Raw genomic sequence first — 21,795 nt, forward strand, 5'->3', positions numbered from 1 at the left:
TACAATTGTTTATGAACAGTTTTTTTTTTTCTTTTCGACCTTTTTCATCAGCATTGTGCATCCTTCAAAGTTTTTGTATTTTATTTTATTATTTTTTTTTTAATTTATGAACATCTACAACACTGTACTTTGTATTATATTACCTTTGCATCAAATTCAAATTCCAAAAAAAAAAAAAAAAACAACTCTTATTTTAGGTTTCAAAGTAGAAGGAAACTCACAGAGGTTTGGAACAACCTGAGGGTGAGTAAATGTTGAGTTTTTATTTTTTTGAGTGAACTATCCCTTTCAGTCTTAGATACCAAGGATATATTGTTTTTATTATTATTATCATCATCATCATCACTTTTTTCTTTCTTTTTTTTTTTTTTTTTAATGGAGATCTCTACGACACAAAATGACATTTGCTAGCTGTGCATTGTCATTGTCATCTGCTAAAGAGTTTGTGATGGGCTGAGTTCCCCTCATGCTCCACTAATGGCATGAGATCATTAGCGGTGTCAGTGTGGACAGAGAGGTAGCAAAGGTTTAAGCCACCATTAAATCTGGCTAAATTTAGTCAAGCTCACATACATCATACCCCATTGTGCTTATCTATTAGTAATAACAACTGTCAATCAAACAAATATGGCCAAGCGCTCTAATTTCTGTATTTCTGCCAGGACCATGTCACCTGATCACATGCTCAAATTGAGCATCTTTTGCCAATTTATGGCTGGTGCGATGAAGTGCCCCATGAAAAATAATGCAGCTCATGCAATGCATTGTGGGCCAATAAAAACAACCCCCTCATTAAGGCCCATCTTTCATAGCAGAGATGAATATTTCAAATCTCCCATGGTGCATTTATTTTGCTTAGTCCAGGCCCAGTGCAATTAAAGTTTAAGGCAGCATCACTTAAAATAAGCAGAAACAAGTTTCTCTTTCTCATCTGTGGGGACACAATCTATACGACCATGTTCATAAAGAGAGAGAGAGAGAGAGAGAGAGAGTGCTGCAATTAATTAAGAAAGACCTGGGAAAGAGCAGTAGTAGAGATAGAATGGAAATCAATGAAAGAGTAATGGTTTCATTTTGGCACGGATCAATGGGCTGAAAAGAATGCATTACGCCTGGTGTGATTTCAACACTGGGCACGGCTGCCATTGGCAGGAGTGGCAAAACGTCACAGGCTATCTTTCATTTTAATATTTTTATAGGTGAAAGAGAGAAATGTGTAGGGTTGGCCGATGCATATTCACAATACATATACAGTGATTTTGCTGAGCATAAATAATGAAGCACAATGAATACTGCAGTGCTTTTAATGGAAATTCCAAAAGAGACTTTTTTTTTTTATCCCATATTCTCTCAAAATCATTTAGGTACAAGGGTGTTAAGACAGAGAATGTCTTAGATTTAAACTTCAGCAAAAGAAATGTTGGTAATTTGATACATATATGTGAATCAAACTTTGTTTCACAGAATTGATTCAAAACTAATTGATATTAGTAATTGATATTAAGGTATATATATATATATATATATATATATATATATATATATATATATATATATATATATATATATATATATATATATATATATATATATATATATATACACACACACACACACACACATTTATTTATTCATAATTGAATTAAAATTATGAACTGAAAATAGAAAAAGCTCATTCAAAAAGTATATAATAGTGTAAAACATAAAATAATAGTTTATAAATAATATTAAAATAACAGCCTGATGTGGAAGTGTTTGTTTATTAAAAATACAAATAATTAGCTATGAATAGTGTTGCTTATTTTAATACATATTCAGATTGATTGATTGATTGAAGCGATATCAATCAATTATACTTTATTATATAAAAAAATTTAAATTAAATTGTCATACAATTACATTGTCATTCATGTCATTTGTAACTATTATCCAATTTCTAACTATTATATTTGTATTTAGTTAAAAAAGAAAAAAAACAAAAACAGTACTAAACACATTAACAACTAGATTTTCACTTTTTGAAATAAACAATGAAATTGGGTACAATGCCTGTTCACATTGCTGTCTCAAAAATGATGATGATCATAAAAAACACAATAACCAACCCATAGTCTTGTCATGTATTACTGTAATCCAAATCCTACTACAGCTCTCACCTCACATCACCTACCGAGAATATTGTCAATTACATAAAGCATTTTCAACAGCATGTTCTCTGCTAACCATTCAATGTAATATTTAAAGGAGAACATGATTGCAAAAAGAGCCCAGCAAGCTGGAAGATTAAGCCTGAACAAGGGTATTTCTATACAAGAAATGCATTTCAGTCCCATCATGCCCCTGTTTTAATCTCACCAAGGCTTCCAACCCTGTTTTAGACTCACATTTCCAACATAAAGGTGAAAATAACCTCGCAGAATGAAAGGAAGGAACTCTGCTAGTGTGCAGCCATTAGTAAATGGTGACATTACAATTGCGTTTATAGCTAATTGGATAATTACCTAAGCAGGTACCCATGGATACGTGCCATATACCAAAGCTAAACCTAGCGGAAGTACCGTAGGAATACTAATACAATTGTATTGCGTGAGTTACTGTAAAACTGGGTCACACACACACACACACACACACACACACACACACAAAACACTAGCTGTAGGCTCCCAAAGCCTTTCAGACATGTTCTAGTATGGACACCTTCTCTGAAAACACAAAAATTGTTAGAGGTTAAATGTTATTTCCCTTTATAAGACCAAAAAAAACTGACAGCCAAAATCCTCCCACAACAAAAGCTTCAGGTCGTCAGTTTCAGAGCACTAGAGACTGAGAGACTGTGTGGGAGGTAGAGGAGGGAAGAGAGAGAGAGAGTGCAGAGGTGAAGCAACTATTATAATGGCCACGTACAACAATGACTTTAAGGGCGCCTACATGCTACAGCAAGGATACTCAACGTCCGGCCCAAATGCGTCCTGCCAAGATTATTGATGGCCTGTTGCCACAATCTGCACTTTTGAGAATTCATTTTCTGCCTCTGTGTCTGCAGCGCACTGTCAGTGGTTTTGACTGTCACCAGTCTTATGGAGGATTAAGGAGCAGTCTTAAGGAGCATTTTTTCAAGGGGTTGGGAGGAATGGACCAACTACTCACCTATATAACTAAATTGCAATAAGTTATCAATTAAAAGCTAATGATCAATGAAATATATGTATGTACTGTATGTAAATGTATAGTATTTTATGTAATTTATTGAAAATGTATAAAATGTTGAAAATAGAAAATGGAGCTTGTAGTTGTTTGCATGGACATTTTCTTGACAATTAATCAAATTAAGCACATTGGGAAAATTATTATATTCTCATTACTGCAACTTAAAAGATTGACAATGACAATCAAGGTCAATGACAATAATGAGCTCATAAGATTTTATTTTTAGCAATACAATTTATATATATATATATATATATAAAATATACTACCTAAGTGGTATGACTCTCGTATTAGAAGATCCGGGTGAACATAATTTGATTCTAATAATGATAATAATTCTTTAAAAACATGAAAAATCTTACTGATTCCAAACTTTTGAAAAGCACTAGTTAGACAAATACTGTTATTACTGATTGGTGCATAGTGACACCACATCAAAACTGAATGTTTTCCATCTAGTAGCAAAAAACCAACAAAAGAAGCTAATATTTGTCCTGATCCATGTCTCAATGGAGACTTTTACATTTAGTTAAAAAGAAATATAAAGACCTCCTCAACTAGAAAAATATCTTTCATAAGAGACTAAAATAACAGTAGTCTAATAACTCCTCAGGAAAAGCAGCGCCAGGTCCATTATAAGATAATCACTTACTATAAATTAACCGATAATTAAAATTGTATCTCATCTACTCAGAGGTGGAAATTATTTTACGGAAATAGATCACGATGCTGTTCTTTTACAAGTACAAAGGTAAAGCAGTGTTGAAGAAGCTAGTGGAAGTAGTTACTATTTGTTTTAAGATGTAATGTGTCAACACAGCAAATAAAAACTGCACATAGGGCAGTTTTTATATCAACTTCTTAATGATATAATTATGGGTCTACATTCTACAATGTACTGTACAACAATTAAACAGCTGCAGTCATAAAAGCCTAATTTCATAACAGATTTATTCAAACATACATTAAATAATGAAGGTTAAGTAGAAATATAATGATTATGTTATATAGTGCATATATTTAGCAAAATGTTCCTCTCTAGAGTATTTTTTCTTCTTCTAACAAGCTAAATGGCTTTCCTGAAGTAAATGTAACATTATACCTGACATATCGTTTACAAGCTATGTCTTTGTGTGGTCTGAACACTAATTAAGCAATTACTGATACGATACATTTCAGTACTTTGTATTAATTCCTGAACATTAATGTAATATGTAGTTACACTGATGATATGGAGGGGAAAATATTGTTTCAGTTGTGTCTGTAAGATATATATTTACTATATCTACTATTATATTTTATATTTATTATATCTACTAAATACAACAAATAAGTCTAGAAAACCCTACCATTTTCTATAGCTGAGTTGAAAACATCAGAAGGAGAAAAAAAGGCCTCAAACAGACCTACAATAAAATACCTCAAAGAGATTAGGTGATTGTTTTATAACATGAACCATGAACCAAATAAAGCAAAAATCTGACTCATTGCTACATACGAGAGGATAGTTTAGCAATGTAGCATTTTGATGTCAAAAGCTAACTGCTAAGCTACTGAAAATTCGAGCAAAAAATCGAACCATCTGAACAAACCAAATTAGCCAAATATGCCAAAATATGATTCTTGTTGCTACATACAGGAGCAATGTAGAATTTTGTTGTGCTACAAACGCACTGACAACACTGACAGTCAACCGACTACAGTATGTCACTTCTCAAACATCCCAAGACCCGACTCAACATGTTCAACTGGCAAAAACAAGCACCAACCAGCGCCAACAGAAAGGGCATCTACACATCTTCCCATCCAAAATAGCTAACTGCTAAGCTACTGAAAAATACGGCTAATTTAACACTACCGCTACTTTTAATTACTCAATCCCCAGCACTGTAAAACAACAGGTTGTTTCTTCGCTGTAGATCTGGGAATCATGCCCTTCCCTCATATATACGTTTTCTCTGTGTCTGCAGTTTCCTTAAAGTAGATTTAATTGCTCTACTGTGGAGCTCTCCAGCTAGCAAGAATCTATTCAAATCATTATCACTTCAAAGAGCACTGCACCACTGCTCTGCATCACATTTCCAACGAGGCCCCTATATGTTATCACTCACATGTGGTATTAAATTTGTGCTTTGAGGTAGAGTTTTAAGTACATACCCTATTCTGATATCTCTACATTAGGTTAGCTTAGTATCCACCGTAAGGCAAGCATAATTTGGCGCAATTAAGATATAAATCAAAACCGTTCTTAGTTGTTTCACTGATAAACATGAGAATTAATTACTGTAGCCATTTAGAAACAACTGGGAGCTGTTACAGGGAGGATATGCTTGTATGTATCACCTCTTGGGGCTTTCAGTAAGCCAGAGTAAAGTCTGTAGATAATTTTTTTTCCGATCTAGGGAATCTTTTAGACTTTTTTCCCCCTTCCCATTTAAATGAGTAGCCGTGGGTGCTTGGCACTGAAAAAAAAGACGCACAACACACAAACACGCTACGACACACAAATTTAATTTTCAAGGATGAAGCTATCTCTGACATCTCAGAGTAAAGCACAGATATAGAGTCCTAGAAGCAGCTGCTCATTGATATAAATTGAAAGTGAGAAAAGAGGGAAAGAGCCTTTTGTTGTTGCTGTTGTTGTTGAATTGTCATTAAGTCAATATAAAATAAAAAAAAAAAAAAAAAAACAACTGTATTTAATACTTGTTTCTGGTTTTCTTGTGCATGATTTGACTCATATTATTCAGAAGATAAAAAAATGTTTGTTTCAATAATGATTTTTTGTAGTTGAATATTCAGTTTCATGTGTCAAATAATGTGTCGTGTCATAAGTCTAATAATTTTATGTGCAAAATATGGAGGCAAAATGGCTTGTCAATGCTGTTTCACGCTGATTTTGTGGTAAATATAACATTTGTGAGATAATCTTTTGGAATGTAGAGATTAGAAATTAAAGCAGCATTTCCCAAACTGGGATTCATAAGGGAAGTTTATGGAGTTTATGAAAAGGCAATAAATAATTAAATCATAAAAATGCAAAATTAAAATAAATAATTTTAAAATGAAAACAAATCTACAGAGCCCCGCACATGACATGGAGGGAAAAAAAAAGAAAACCAGAATGCAGAATTTATCAATTTGTTCCCTCAGTTTACTAAATCATATGCAGAAAATAATAATTTGATCGACTTCCTGTCTGTATTGTCATAAACCTGTTGCTGCTGTTATGTAATGTAATGTTATGTTGTGTTATGTTATATGTTATGGACAAAGACACTTTAATTGGGAAGTAGAATGAATGATTAATTTGTGTGCACAATTTACTTAAAATGAGGGCAAGAATGATTATATCGAGCACATGATTTAGTAAACCGAGGGAACAAATTTTCTTCTTGCATGTCATGTGCGGGGCTCCGTACAAATCAAAATAAAACACTTACTAAAAATATATATTGTGACTATTAGCCAACTGATATTAGAGCTGTGAACGTGTTGTTAAATTATTGAAATATTAATTTTTTTTTTTTAATTAAAGGGGTTCGCCTTACAAAGTAGTTACAAAATGAGCCTGCTCAACCCAGTCCCATGAAAAAATAACTATTTTATGAGGTGGTGATTTTGTATGAATTCATATAATGCCGTTTGTGTGGAAACGTACATTTATTTAGAAAACAACATTAAGGTCCACCCCTAAACCAAACCATCAGTGGGGTGTGAGCAGACCAGAAATACACACGAATTAGCCACCAATTCACCAAAACATAAAAAGTTATGAATTGCAATGATAGCGTGTTGGCCTGATGAAGATCCACTGGATCAAAAGGTAGCAAAATTGAGAATATTGTAACATTGTGCTTATATGCTCTGTGATACTTTATACTTTGATTCGGTAGGAGTTTAAATGTTGCTGGATGATTGTGTGCTTTATTATTTTCTTTGACCTTGAGTTCAGGTAAGGTAATTTATTTCTAAAAGTAAAATCCTGCTTGCAACTCTCAACAGCCAGCACAGTGTCCAAAACCTAGTCATTTGTAAAGTGCACACAAACCATATTGAAGCTAGCGTCATCTTTATAAGCCTCCTCTTTAACCTTGAATTTTCCCCTCTAGGCCGGGTAATCTCTCTCAGCGTTAGAGCGCTCGCTCTTGGAATAATGAAAATTATGGCAAGTCTACATGCAACCCAATTGTGTGAGCTCAACACTCATATACGTTAAGGCAGAAACTGAAATAGCAGAAAATGCTTGCAGTTTTATCTGTAGCTCTTGCTTTTAAATTACACATGCATTAGCACCTATGTAGGAAAGCCAGAATACTGCCTTGAAGCGCATGTGTTATCATAAGGGTCAGAGAGAGGGCAAAATCCTCAGGGAAAAGCAGGGCACCAACAAGGTCAAGTGAATGAGACTTGAAAAAAAAAGTTCTTCATCAAAATTCATGATAAAGCAAATCGCACTGCTAGAAGTAATAATAATTAAAGTAAGTAAATGAAAATATGGTAACATGCGAGTCATCAGACTACCATAATGCTCACTGTTTACACTGAAGTAAACAAATGGTGTTGAAACATTTTTGCTCAGAAATTGATAGTAAATTTAAATAAATAAATAAGAAAATAAATAAAAAGAAATGGCAAGTAACATTAAACAAACTTTTTTGTTTTTTCTTCATTTTGCCTATATTATGACAGGACAGAAACTTTTGAAGTAAGAAACACTGAAATAGTATTCTCTTGTAAACTGTACTATAATAATCTTTCTCTTTTTTTTTTTTACACAACTTGAACTTTTTTAACATTTTGTACATTTTAACATTCTGCATTTACTACAGACAATGCAATGCATGTACAGTGCATCCGGAAAGTATGCACAGTGCTTCACTTTTTCCACATTTTATGTTACAGCCTTATTCCAAAATAAATTAAATTCATTATTTTCCTCAAGATTCTACAAACAATACCCCATAATGACAATGTGAAAAAAGTTTGTATTTAAAAATAAATAAATAAATACAATCATATGTACATACTGTAAGTATTCACAGCCTTCACTCATTACTTTGTTGAAGCACCTTTGGCACCAATTACAGCCTCAAGTCTTTTTGAGTATGACGCTACAAGCTTGGCTATTTTTGGGCAGTTTTTCCCATTCTTCTTTGCAGGACCTCTCAAGCTCCATCAGGATGGATGGCGAGCATCGGTGCACAGCCATTTTCAGATCTCTCCAGAGATGTTCAATCGGGTTCAAGTCTGGGCTCTGGCTGGGCCACTCAGGGACATTCACAGAGTTATCCCATAGCCACTCCTTTGTTATCTTGGCTGTGTGCTTAGGGTCGTTGTCCTGTTGGACCTTCACCCCAGTCTGAGGTCCAGAGCACTCTGGAGCAGGTTTTCATCAAGGATGTCTCTGTACATTGCTGCATTCATCTTTCCCTCGATTCTGACTAGCCTCCCAGTTCCTGGCACTGAAAAACATCCCCACAGCATGATGCTGCCACCAACATACTTCACTGTAGGCATGATATTGGCCAGGTGATGAGTGTTGCCTGGTTTCCTCCAGACATGACGCTTTCCATTCAGCCCAAATAGTTCAGTCTTTGTTTCATCAGACCAGAGAATTTTGTTTCTCATGGTATGAGAGTCCTTCGGGTGCCTTTTACTGAGGAGTGGCTTCTATCTGGCCACTATACCATACAGGCCTGATTGGTGGAGTGCTACAGAGATGGTTGTTCTTCTGGAAGGTTCTCCTCTCTCCACAGAGAAATGCTGGAACTCTTTCAGAGTGACCATCGGGTTCTTGGGCACCTCCCTGCCTTAGGCCCTTCTCCCCCGATCGCTCAGTTTGGTAAGGCAGCCTGAAGAGTCCTGGTGGTTCCAAACTTTTCCATTTATGGATGATGGAGGCCACTGTGCTCATTGGGACCTTCAATGCTGCAGAAAGTTTTCTGTACCCTTCCCCAGATCTGCGCCTCAATACAATCCTGTACAATACAATCGTAGTTCTACAGACAATTCCTTAGACTTCAAGGCTTAGTTTGTGCTCTGAAATGCACTGTTCACTGTGGGGCCTTATATAGACAGGTGTGTGCCTTTCCAAATCATGTCCAATACAACTCCAATCAAGTTGTAGAAACATCTCAAGGATGATCAGTAGAAACAGGATGTACCTGAACTGCACTCAGTGTCATGGCAAAGGCTGTGAATACTTACAGGTATGTACATGTTTTTTGTTACTTATGTACTTTATTTTTAATAAATTTGCAAAGATTTCAAACAAACTTCTTTCACATTGTCATTATAGGGGTATTGTTTGTGGAATTTTGAGGAAAATAATGAATTTAATCCATTTTGGAATAAGGCTGTCGCATTAAATGTGGAAAAAGTGAAGCGCTGTGCATGTTTTCTGGATGCACTGTAACTTGATATTTTCTATTTCCATTGTGATATCACTTTTTGTTTCTTTTTTTTTCTACTGTATACATGTAATATTCTGTGTATACAGTACACAGTATGCAGTCAGTAGTAAGCTAGAATCCATTGAGAACACAGCCAGTTAATCAAACTTAAACAATTCTGCAAAACGCATTCCAGCTGCATCCATTTACGCTTTTATTGAGCGTTTGAAAGTTTATTACACCTAAAAACACTCTCTAAAGATGCTGGATCACACTCACTTAAGAACTAAAAAGGTATATACTTAACATTTACAGAAGTAGAGAACATCTCTAAAATCTTCTTTTGAGCATTTTGAAAGTGTTTTAGTGTTCTTTATTCAGCTGCTCAAACTGAAAGGTAACGTAATAAGCCAGCAAAGCTTGAACAGTTTTTCAGATGGTCAGCTCTAAATACGCATTTCCTCTCTGTTGACTGCATGTCTAAATTTCCTTTAAACTTGTTTCTAAGGCTGGGTCAAGGTCAGCCCTTCGCTCTGGGGTTGCCTCATTTTCATTCACAATCAGCTCTAAACGCCACTATTCACTTAGAGAGCCACTAAACTTTCAAGACGATGATGCAGTAGCACTGTGAACATGTGAAACACATAACCGCTGACCTTAGTTTAACATCTTTAACCTTCCCACACATTGCACGAGGAAGAGATCATTAGATTTGACTTACCTTTGTAGGTGGTTAGCCAGACAGGAAAGCATAGGAGAAAGAAGAAAGAGAGAAAGGGCATAACGTTAGAAATATTATTTGCCACATGTGACATATGCAATGCAAAATCAATACAGGTATATTTCACACACTCTGATCTGATGAGGTTGCAGATGTCATTTAATAAATGCTTGAGGTCAGAGTTGAAGCCATCAATCATGATTGTTTGTCCCACTTTGTCTGAGATTATGAGTTAATCCAGGGTGGTGTTGATGTTTAGTAAGGTTGTAATCTGTTGACTGATCCATTTGTGGGTCAACACTGTCCTGCAGACATGTATAAGACACAATAGTTTGGTTTTGAAACCTAGTGAGCCGCCTACTAAGAGATCATTTTAAAGTATCATAGGTAAAAGGGAGACTTCTACTTTTTAAGACACCTTTTTGGCCGATTTCTAAAGGTGTGATCACATTTACCGTTGTTCAATGATTTTTTGTGATTTTTCATTTCATTTCAGTCATTGCTCACCATTGGATCCTCTGCAGTAAGTGAATGGATTCAAACAGCTGATAAAAACATCACAATAACCCACAAGTAATCCCCTCCAGTCCATCAATTAATGTCTTGTAAAGTGAAAAACTGCATGTTTGTATTAAATCAATCAAAGATGCTTTAAACTGTCTCTTTTTGCCAAAATATCACTCTATAATAACACTTCCATAAAAAGGCTTTGATCAATTAACAAGATGTTAAGTGATTGACATTGATTATTATTTGTGGACTACTGTGTTGTTTTTATCAGCTGTTTGGGTTCTCATTCTGACGGCACCCATTCACTGCAAAGGTCCACTGGTGAGCAAGTGATGTAATGCTAAATTTCTTCACATCCCTTTTAATGAAAAAACAAACTCATCTGAATCCTAGATGGCCTGGGGGTGAATGGACTTTAAACAAATTTTCATTTTTGGGTGAACTTTTCCTTTTAGTTAGCATTGCATGTATCCTTCACAAAAAAAGGCAATAAGAATGCATTGCAAATTAGCTCTGTAGACAGAGAGAAAAAAAACAAAAACAAGCTGGTGGACAAGACAAAATACATTATTATTGAATATGAACTATTTTAACTATTTCTGTATTGAATAAAATGAGTATATACTCATTTTATTCCATACAGAAAAAATATATATAAAAATAGTTCAAATCTAATAAAAAATGTACCGTTTTACTCAATATTTCACTGTGCGATGTATCATTAGCAACATGCTAACATCAAATTCTATTGGAATCAATTATTCCAGGATCAGGAGCACTACATCTGCAGCGAGCGGAGCCCGTGTAGAGCGTTCCAAACGAGTCCCTTGTGAAGTTCAACTTCAGTCGGGATGCTTCCTTAGTAGAGAGCTGCCTAACTCAACCTGATCCCATGAGTATTCGTATGCATTTTAAGTAAGATGTGGTTCTACTACACACGCTGTACATTACTTGTGTTTGCACAGATACTAAAACTGGCATATCGACAGCATCTAAAATGTGAATCCTTTACGAATTAACTTTACAGACATAAAAATGATCGGTCACACGTTAAGGTCCAATTCTCACCATTAACAAACCATTAACTAGGACTTTTGCCTCAAACTCCTAATTTTCTGCTTATTAATAGTTAGTAAGGTAGTTGTTAAGTTTAGTTATTGGGTAGGATTAGGGATGTATAATATGGTCATGCAGAATATGTACTTTATAAGTACTAATAAATAGCCAATATGTTATTAAGAGGCATGCAAATAAGCAACTACACTGTAAAAAAAAAAAGTTGAGCGAACTTAAAAAAACATTTTTTACCAGCTTCAGCAGATTTTTGAGTTTGCTCAACTTGTTTTTGTGGGAGATGCTCAAATTTTTGTTGTATAAACTTAAAACAACAAGTTGAGAAAACTCAAAAATCTGCTGAAGTTTGTTGCCTTAAAATTTTAAGTTGGCTCAACTTTTTATTTTTACAGTGTAGTTAATAGTGAGAATTAGTTCCTATACTAAAGTGTTACCAAATGATCCTTATGTAATCAATGAATATTTAACATATACAATTAATTGGTTGATTCAATTTATGATCACTGATCACTGATGATCACTGTATTTATTAAACATTGTTTGCTCATTTACTTACCTTATCATTTACTTAATGTTTCATTATGTCCATGTCTGGTTTCAAAGGATTACATCATTTTAAGCACAAATACACTTTAAAGTCTTGAAACGAATCCAATTTCTGTAATCATATAACCATTACTTATGTAACATGTATTTTGTTTGCCTTGAGACATGAACGTTTATATATATATATATATATATATATATATATATATATATATATACACATACACACACACACACATACACTGTGAATAAAAATTAACATAAAATGCACAGTAGTGCGCATAGTCAAAATTTTCAGAAACACAACCAAATTCAAATCTTTATTTATCGATCTCCATCAATAAAACCAGAGGTCATAATACACTTGTTAAAAATGTAATATTTTCAAAAGTATTGCAAGAATGGTTTTATACAAGTGATTTGAGATACGATTTTAGAAAGGGACCTAAAATATAAAACAATAAATATGTAACTAATAATGTAATGTTTTTATTGTGTTTGAATCCTTATTATTACAAGAGGTGACTCTTCTGATCTATTTAATGTCAGAAATGACTAATTTCTATGGCAACATTCACAACAGCAAACATAATCCATATGTGGCTTTGTTGTTACTGGCAGCATAATATTTAATTCACCTTTTGCCCTTGCACATTGTTTACGAAAAAAGCACACTGGGTAACAGTAACTATAATAAAACGACTATTTGAAGTATGTGTAGATCCACCTGACTACCTTACTATCAAGGCCACTGTCATTTTGGTTCTTTTTACGATGCCACAAGTGAGAGGAAGTCGGAGCTTTCATTAAATTTCCAACTTGTAATTACGAGTTCAACAAAGACATGAAGGGGTTTACAAGTTGGAAACTCATAATTACAGTGTTTCTGACATGAAAGCAGAATAGATTCCTGCCTTTCCGTGAAACACAACATATCTGTCTGGGCATCAAATTTTAACCTGACGGGTTTCTTTTTTTCCAAGGGTAATTAACTATTCCTCAGCAGTACGAAAGGTTGTATCTCTGTCAGATCCATTTCAGCTAAACAAAATGATACATCAGCAGCGAGTGCAAGAACATGGAAGCTCTAAGCTTAAATCGTTAGCAAAGCTTAGTCTCTCAATTGATTTCTGAGATAGAGAAAAATGGGCATATTTGTCATCTCTAAATAAGAGTTAGAAACACCTAATTTAGCAGCAGACACAATATGACTTAAAGGAAACGCCTGAGTGTCCTGCTTCAGGTCTTCGGTCTATAAAGATCTAGCAGATGGCAGAGGGAAGATGAATGTGAAGAGTCTCTTTTCCAATCAGGTGGGAAGGCTAAAGTGGTAGACAAAGGCTGTCAGGCGTCACAAACCATAAATTATTTCAATTTGTAGTGGGGCAGCAAGTTGTTATCAGCCTAAAAAGGTCAAAAGCATGAAAGCAAATGCTCCTCCCCTCTTGGTGATGGAGTGCTTTTTGCAAAACTTCAGCAGCATATAGTACGGCTGGTTTTATATCCTTCCATGTGAAAAGGTCAAGGTAAGTAAGATGACCAGTTAAAAGGTCACACCTTACTCACAAATAGAGATTGCCCCTTCAGATCTCAGACAGGACAGGTTTATAGTGGTGCTTAAGGCGAGCCTCACTGCTACTGTTGCTCATACTTTCAAACCTCCTGACTTTAATATTAAACTTGGGTTTATAATTCATCCAGCACTGTTTGTGTTAGAGACATGAATGATACCTCAATCACACATCTTGTTGAGGAGAGCTGTGCTGTTTCTTTTCTAAGCAATAAGGCTTTTGAATTGGCAGACGATAAAACAGGCAGACAGACGAAAAAAAAAACAAAAAAAAAAAACATTGACTTACATTGAAGCAGGGATCACAGAGACCAGAACATAATAGAGACAGAGGGGTGAGCCTCTTTTTTATTTTTCACTACAGAACACCAACCACCTAGCAACAACCTAGAACACCCTAGCAACCATCTAGCAATACCCTACACTCTAAAAAATGCTAGGTCAAATACAACCCAGCGCTGGGTAAAATATGGACAAACCCAGCGATTGGGTTATTTTGACTCAGCGGTTAGGTTTCTACCCGTCAGATGAAAACAACCCAATCGGGGTTGTGTTTAACCCAGCATTTTTTAAGAGTGTAGGGACCATCCAGAACAACAAAACAACTGCACAGTATTCTAGCTGTGTCCCAAAATGACATACTATAGTATACACTATGCACTTGACTGTCTAGTATTAATTTTATAAGTTCAACAACAACAAGAAAGCCAGAAATTTACTGTTAAAGATTGACAGAAATTGGCTGTAAAAATACAATACAGTAGCACTAGTTTAGGTTAAAAAAAAAAAAGAAAAAAAGAAAGAATCTGGTAACACTTTATTTCGATAGTCCACTTCAGACATTCTACTAACAGTAAGTAGCTTTGCAACTACATGTCAAGACTATTAGTAGACTGTCTGCTTAATATCTTCTAACACTTTATTTTGAAGGGTCCACAACATACAACATACTGAGTATGAGAAACTTTGCAATTATATGTCAACTTATTCTACTAACCCTAAACCTAACCTAACAGTCTACTCAGAGAGTTAGTAGACATGTAGTTGCAAATTAATGAGAATTAGTTGACATGTAGTTACAAAGTTACTTTTAGTTAGTAGAATGTCTAAAGTGGACTATCGAAATAAAGTGTAACCAAAAAGTTAAATTTAAAGGTAAAAATGGTATAGCCTACTTCATTAACTGATATAATGTAAAATAGTATCTTTATACTAACAACCACTATACAGGTGATAAAGTAGAAGGCAACATTGTGAAGTTCATTACAACATTGAAATATATCAATTAACATTAATTAAACAAAATAAGTAATACCAAAAATAAGAACAAATAATCATTTAATAAGCTGTCTTATACATACATATATATATATATATATATGTGAACACACTTTTTTTTTTTTTTTTACAGTTTACTGTAGATAAACTTGCTTTAATACTTAGGGCTAGATTTATGAAACGGGGCAAATTAGCACGAGCGCGCAATTCCAAAACAGTGCCGATGGGTGTGTACATTTTTGTTGGTGATTTACTGACAACGTTCAAATTATCATATCGACCAATGCAACAAGCGCAGCAAAAATTTGCAAAGTCGCAAATAAGCAGAGCCGATCTATTTACGACACAAGCACAAAACAGTTTAAGACATGCTTTTTTTGGCCATTAAATAAATAATGGCACAAATACCAGTAATTTGACGAGCGCAAACGTTAGTAAATCGCATTGAGCGATGAATTTTTTAATACTCTCTGCCCATAAATTTTGTGTTTGAAAGGGAAACTCCTACAAATGCATATTCAATAAGGTCAGGCACAAAAATAACTGTGTCAATGCCTTTTCAACGTCAATTCTTCACTGCGCGAGTGCACGTCTTTAGTGAAACCTGACAGTAATATTTTAATGCCAAAAGACGGTTTGCGCTAACGCAAGCTGTTAGTAAATCTGGCCCTTATTGTGTTTGAATCAGTCTAGATTTCACAGTAAAATTAGGAATCTAAATGAAAAAGCAATTAACAAAAGTAATATACCTAAGGTACCTTTATCAAGGTAAGATTTATCATTTAAATACATTGTCAAACTACACACATTTTTTGCATCCACATCAATACAGGTACTCTCTTACATTTACACAAGCAGATATTTCCAGTATTATAATGGCAGAATGTTTAAAAAATGACCTGATATCGTATCACATTTTACAAATGAAAGGGTATCCACTCCTCTGCAGGATGAGATCAGAGGGGAAGCGCAGGGAAAAGCCAAGCAGAGCTTTAGAGCTTGAGACTCATAGCATGACATCATCTTGTGACTGGCACCAGACACCCCTCCTGAGAGTGTGGAAGTGCTGGAGTGCCATACGGAATTAGAAATGTTTAGATGATGTCCTCACTTCAGGATCTCTAATGTAAGCACATCAGTGCGCCAGACACAGATCAATCAAAGCTGAGAGAGAAAACGGCCCATCTTCTTCCTCTGGAGGAGAAAAAGGATAATGATTCGAGCTTTCACGTGAAAAGCATCAAAAATGGTTGTTTTCCACATGTAGAAAGCTTAGAGCTTAGAGAGTTTAGAGCTGTGTGTGCAATGTAAGCCAAATCAGTAATGATAAAATGTAGAAAAGAACAAATTGTTGGTGTTTGCATGAATTTCTCCTCAGAATAATTTGTTAATGTTATCGATCAATATCTTACTGTACCCTTCTCAAGCTCAGCAATCGATGTATTCTTTTAAAGTTTCTTGCTTTTGCTTTAATGGGTCTCTGGAGACAATATAGGGAATCCTTTGAAATATTCAGAGTGTGAACATACGTAGCCATATTTCTGAAGCCATTTGCACTTCATCATTGCTTCTTCATATTCGGTTTCAAGTGAGCGGGAGGGGAAATGAATAGGCAAAAGAGATCCTCCCTTCTGTCCATGCTTAAAGGGATAATTTATCCAAAATGCTGTCTTCATTTACTCTCCCTCATGTCATTCCAAACTTACAGTATATGATTTTCTTTCTACTGTGGAACACAAAAGGAGAACTTTTGAATAATGTATCTTACCTTGGGGTTGGTAAGATTTAATGTTTTTGAAAGTGTCTTATGCTCAACAATTTACTGGATCAAACACAACGTAAAACAGCAATGATGTGAAATATTACAATTTAAAATAACTGTTCTCATTTTAATGTCTTTTAAAATGTAATGTATGTGATGGGAAAGCTGCATTTCACCATTTTCATCCTGCTGATTTTTTTTTTTTTTTTTTACCCCCAAGATTCTTTTCAGAAGGTACAAAAGAATGGCTTTTATGTGAAATAGAAATCTTTTGTAAGAATGTAAGAATATTTTTTTACTGTGACTTTTGAATAGTATGTCACTGCAGAATAATCTTTATTTATTTTTATTTATTTTTTTTTTATTTGTAAAAATGTACCTTTTACTTTTTTTCATGTAATTACACTGAATGGGGACTAGAGCATTCAAGACTTTAACATTATGAATAGAAATTAGAAATAGTTTATTTGATATAAAAAAAAAATAAAAAAATGCATTGTGACTGGACCACTCGAGAACTCGATCAGTCCTGTAAACTAAATAATCAAGACTGTCAGTTTTCTCATGAATACACCAAGAAAACTGGATATCATACCACATGTTGTCCATATTTTACCCAGCACTGGCTTGTATTTAACCCAGCATTTTGTATGTACTATACCAATTACATCATTATATTTTATTTATTTATTTGTTTTATGAACTTGACAGCCCTGGTCTGTCTGTCTGTCTGTCTGTCTGCCTTCAATCATTCAATCAATCAAATCAATCAATAACCAGCCATGATATTCTTTAAAACATCCCCTTTTTCTGTTCAATGGAAGAAAATCATACAGGTTTAGAATGTCGTGAAGCAGAGTAAATAAATTTGAGGGGAACTATTCTTTTGAGATTAAAACATTTTGAAGTTGTGACCATTTACGGTATTTAAAACCAGGTAAATTTGTGTACTTTCTGGGAATTCAATAATCATTCAGAGTTAGTGCTGCTTGCAGTTGGCATTCCAGCATAGGGGAAATTTAACAATCAAAATAAGAAAGCTTGTGGAAGTGTGCGTGAGGAAGGCAGGGGGCGGGAGACTGAAATGGGAGTCACACAGAATAAGCCCGAGGGCATTGACTGCTGCTCAGCCCATCCCAGACTTTAATTACTGCTAGTGAAGCAGCCATTCACATATCTCCAGGGTGGCTCGGCTTACCTCTGAATTAATGATGCACAGGGCTCAAGTGAAACCATGGGCATGATTCTAGGGGTTAGATGACTTTTGACACTGGACATATGACTATTTGAATGCTGAAAATGTTTAAGGATGCAAACCATTTCAGAGGATACTTTTCACAGACTCTGCTGGATGAGATTTGCATATTGGGACTATGACAACACCTAGCATATATATATAGTGGTGGCCAAAATGATTAGGACACTAGTATTTTAACCAGCTAAAAAAAATTGGTTTTAAGTTTTTATTTCTATCTTTTGGTGTAGTGTATCAGTAGGAAATACCAGTTTACATTTCCAAACATTCATTTTGCCATTAATTGTAATAATCCAGTGAGATTTTTTTTATTTTTTATATATGTTGCAGCCTTATTCTGCAATTTTATTTACATTTTAATTATGAATTATTATTAGTTAATTATAATTAAAAGTAATTATTAAATCATGCAAATTAACAATTATTTCAATTTTATATATATATGTGTGTGTGTGTATATATATATATATATATATATATATATATATATATATATATATATATGTGTGTGTGTGTGTGTGTGTGTGTGTGTGTGTGTGTGTGTGTGTGTGTGTGTGTATATATATATATATATATATGTGTGTGTGTGTGTGTGTGTGTGTGTGTATATAAATACCAGTTTAAATATATATATTCAATAAAAAGGTTGAATCAATCAATCCATAATTTGTTACATTTCAGCCATATGCTAATCTGCTTAGTTTTAATTTTAACTAATATCCATACCCCATAATGACAAAGCAAGCCAAAACAGATTTATGATCATTCAGCAAATTTATAAATAAATAAACAAACAAACTGAATTTGGACCCCCATATTTTGTTTTGTGATAGATAAATTAAATTTTTGGATCACGTGAAATGAAAGACATGAAACTAGCACCATGTAGCAGATTAGTTGCTAAGGCAACAGTCAGTTATATACTTTGGGGGCCATTATACAAATATATTTAACTGCAGAATGGCAGAACAGAGTATTCCAGAGAGCTGTGTAATAAGATAGTTTTCAACTGGTCATTTCAGCAGGTCCAGACTATTTCAGAAGGTACTGTAGGGTTTTGCTGCAGTGACTTTTTTATAATGTTAGCATACAATATATTTTTACACGCATTATAAGGTTTTTGTTCTTGCTGAGGCAGTTTTGTTGACATTAATGATTACTTTCTTTCTCCAATGGTGGTGGGAGCTATTGTTGCTTGTATTGCTTTGTCTCAACTGCCCATTTCCAGAAAAATATGTCTCGCATTATTTTCTCACAGGTTTCTTTCTCCTCATAGTTTTTTTTAGAGAAGAGTCTAATAAAAACAGTTTAAAACTTAGTGAAACCCACTGAGCTAATGAGCCATGAGATATCAAAAGGCCTGAACAAGCACAGCAAAATTACTACAGGATGTGGGCAGATTGTTAAATTGCCACAAGGAGCCTTGAGAGTGATTTAAGTTTCTCTTATGTCTCCTATCCAGCGTGTCTCATAACTCCAGGCCTCTGTGCTACAGGGAGGGTCCGCAGAGTGACAATAACCTGCTGTGCTGTACATCAGCTTAGCGCCTTCATTAGCCACTGCAATTGTATTGCCGCGCCATAATTATCCCACTCTAATATCCCGAGTGCCTCCTCCTCATCCTCATCCTCCTCTGCCTTCTGAGATGTCATACAAGAAGGAGAGAAAAATGCATGAAACGTGTTGGATGGAGTGGAATTATTAATTCTGTTCTATTACTGTATTGCGTTCACACTAGCCCTTCACTTTAACTTTGCATGCTATTAGCTAGATGTCAAAAGTATCTGAGCTACTTGCAAGTACTGTTATTAAAACTGCAGAAATAACAGCTGTTGCTTTCTTGCTGTTGCTATGAGAGTCCATTGTGAAGATATTTTAAGCAAATGAAAATATAAGAATGAATACGATGGTGAAAGTGTTTTTTTTTTTTTTTCTTTACAGTGCGTGTGACGTTTTACAGCAAGCATTTCTGCATATGTTGGTACTACTGTATGTTTTTTTTTTTTTTTTGGAAATGTAGCATTTAAATACCATGGTTTATTATTCAGCACCACGGTAAATATCAAAGTATCATGGTATTACAATTCGAAACCTTCCCTGTGTACCAGCACTGTACTTTTCTGTAAGGGTAAGTAGAAATCATATGATTCATTGACACTTTCAATATCATAAAAACCACTTATCATAAGAAATACATCATAGAAGTACGAATCTAATGGAAATCAATGACTTTTGCCCAGCGTCTCTGCTATTGATTTTAAGTATATGGCAGAGGTAAGAGCACAGGTTTTGTAGAGCCCAAGGCAAGATCACTGCAAGACTACTGCAAAAAAGGATGAACAAATTCTTTTTTTTATCAAAGTATGCAGTGTACAAGGAATCAACTACAGGTAAGCAATACTGAAGAAACTGCATGCCCATGAACTACTTTCAATATTGGAAAAAAACTAAATATGATTTAAATCATTTAAATACAACCACTATATAGTACCATTACACCTCCAATATTTTCTATAATATACAAGAACATCTTCTAAAAAACAAACAAATAAATAATAAATCATCAATCAATCAACCAATCAGTCTGTCTGTCTGTTAAAGTACAAATATGTGGGGGGGGAAATAAACAATGATTTAAATATGTTGATATACTGTTAAAAAAAAAAAAAATCAAAGGAGTAATGAAAATAAATTATTGAAGTACATATCATTAAATGAATAATCCATTCATTTTTTCCTACAGACCCTGAATAAATGAAACTGAACGGCATCCCAGTTTTCTGGGTTCTCCATTGGTTTATGTGCCGGCTTGAGTGCTCTAGGTTTATATGTAATACAGCAGGACAGCTGGTGCAGTCAGTGGCATCTCTGAGGTGTGGTATAGGGGTGGCCGTAAATCAGCGATGTGGACTGTTAACCAATCAACAGCTGTAAATCAGGCAGGAAGCTACAGGGCTCTGGAGGACAGAGATAATATGTAATATGTGCCAATATGTAATTTGATATTGACATGGTATTCCCACTGGCACAATAAATCTGCCGAATATGGGTCTCTCAAGGCTTCTGTCGAGAGGAGAGAGAGAAGCATGGGGAAAAGTACTCTAAAAACGCACAATATTTGGAATACCAGTACCTCGGGTCTGACAGTATGGTGTCAAAGCATGTGAAGTAATTACTCTGTAGTTTAACCACAGCACAGTGAGGCCAGTAAAGTGATGAGTCAGAGTCTTACTCACACTGACATTACACAAGTGGGTCTTCCATCTGCATTAAAAGCAGTGAGTTTTCAGTCATACTCCAGTGCTTCTCAATCTGCAGCCTGAGACATCCACTGCATAAAAACAACATTCAGGTTTTCCTCTGAATAAACAAATTAAAAAGACTTGAAGTCACAATTCAGCTATTATGTCTCATCACATAACACCTAGTCATTTTCTGGTGACCAAATTAACTGACTTCATAGTGCTGCATGTGTGT

General features: G+C 34.8%; 1 protein-coding gene across 2 annotated transcripts in view; it reads right to left on the reverse strand.

Annotated features, from left to right (window-relative positions):
• tmem132e (transmembrane protein 132E) overlaps window positions 1-21,795 on the reverse strand; it is a 331,715-nt gene that overhangs the window by 255,636 nt on the left and 54,284 nt on the right. The window contains exon 2 of one of the 2 annotated variants that reach the window (XM_058774621.1): window positions 10,455-10,628. The exons of the other annotated variant lie outside the window; for it this stretch is intronic. Coding sequence (XP_058630604.1) covers window positions 10,455-10,482 — 28 coding nt within the window. The 5' untranslated portion in view covers window positions 10,483-10,628. The remainder of the gene's footprint in view (window positions 1-10,454; window positions 10,629-21,795) is intronic. 2 annotated transcript variants of the gene reach the window in all.

Source organism: Onychostoma macrolepis, chromosome 05, assembly GCF_012432095.1.
Source record: "Onychostoma macrolepis isolate SWU-2019 chromosome 05, ASM1243209v1, whole genome shotgun sequence".
In the NCBI taxonomy this organism is placed as follows: domain Eukaryota; kingdom Metazoa; phylum Chordata; class Actinopteri; order Cypriniformes; family Cyprinidae; genus Onychostoma; species Onychostoma macrolepis.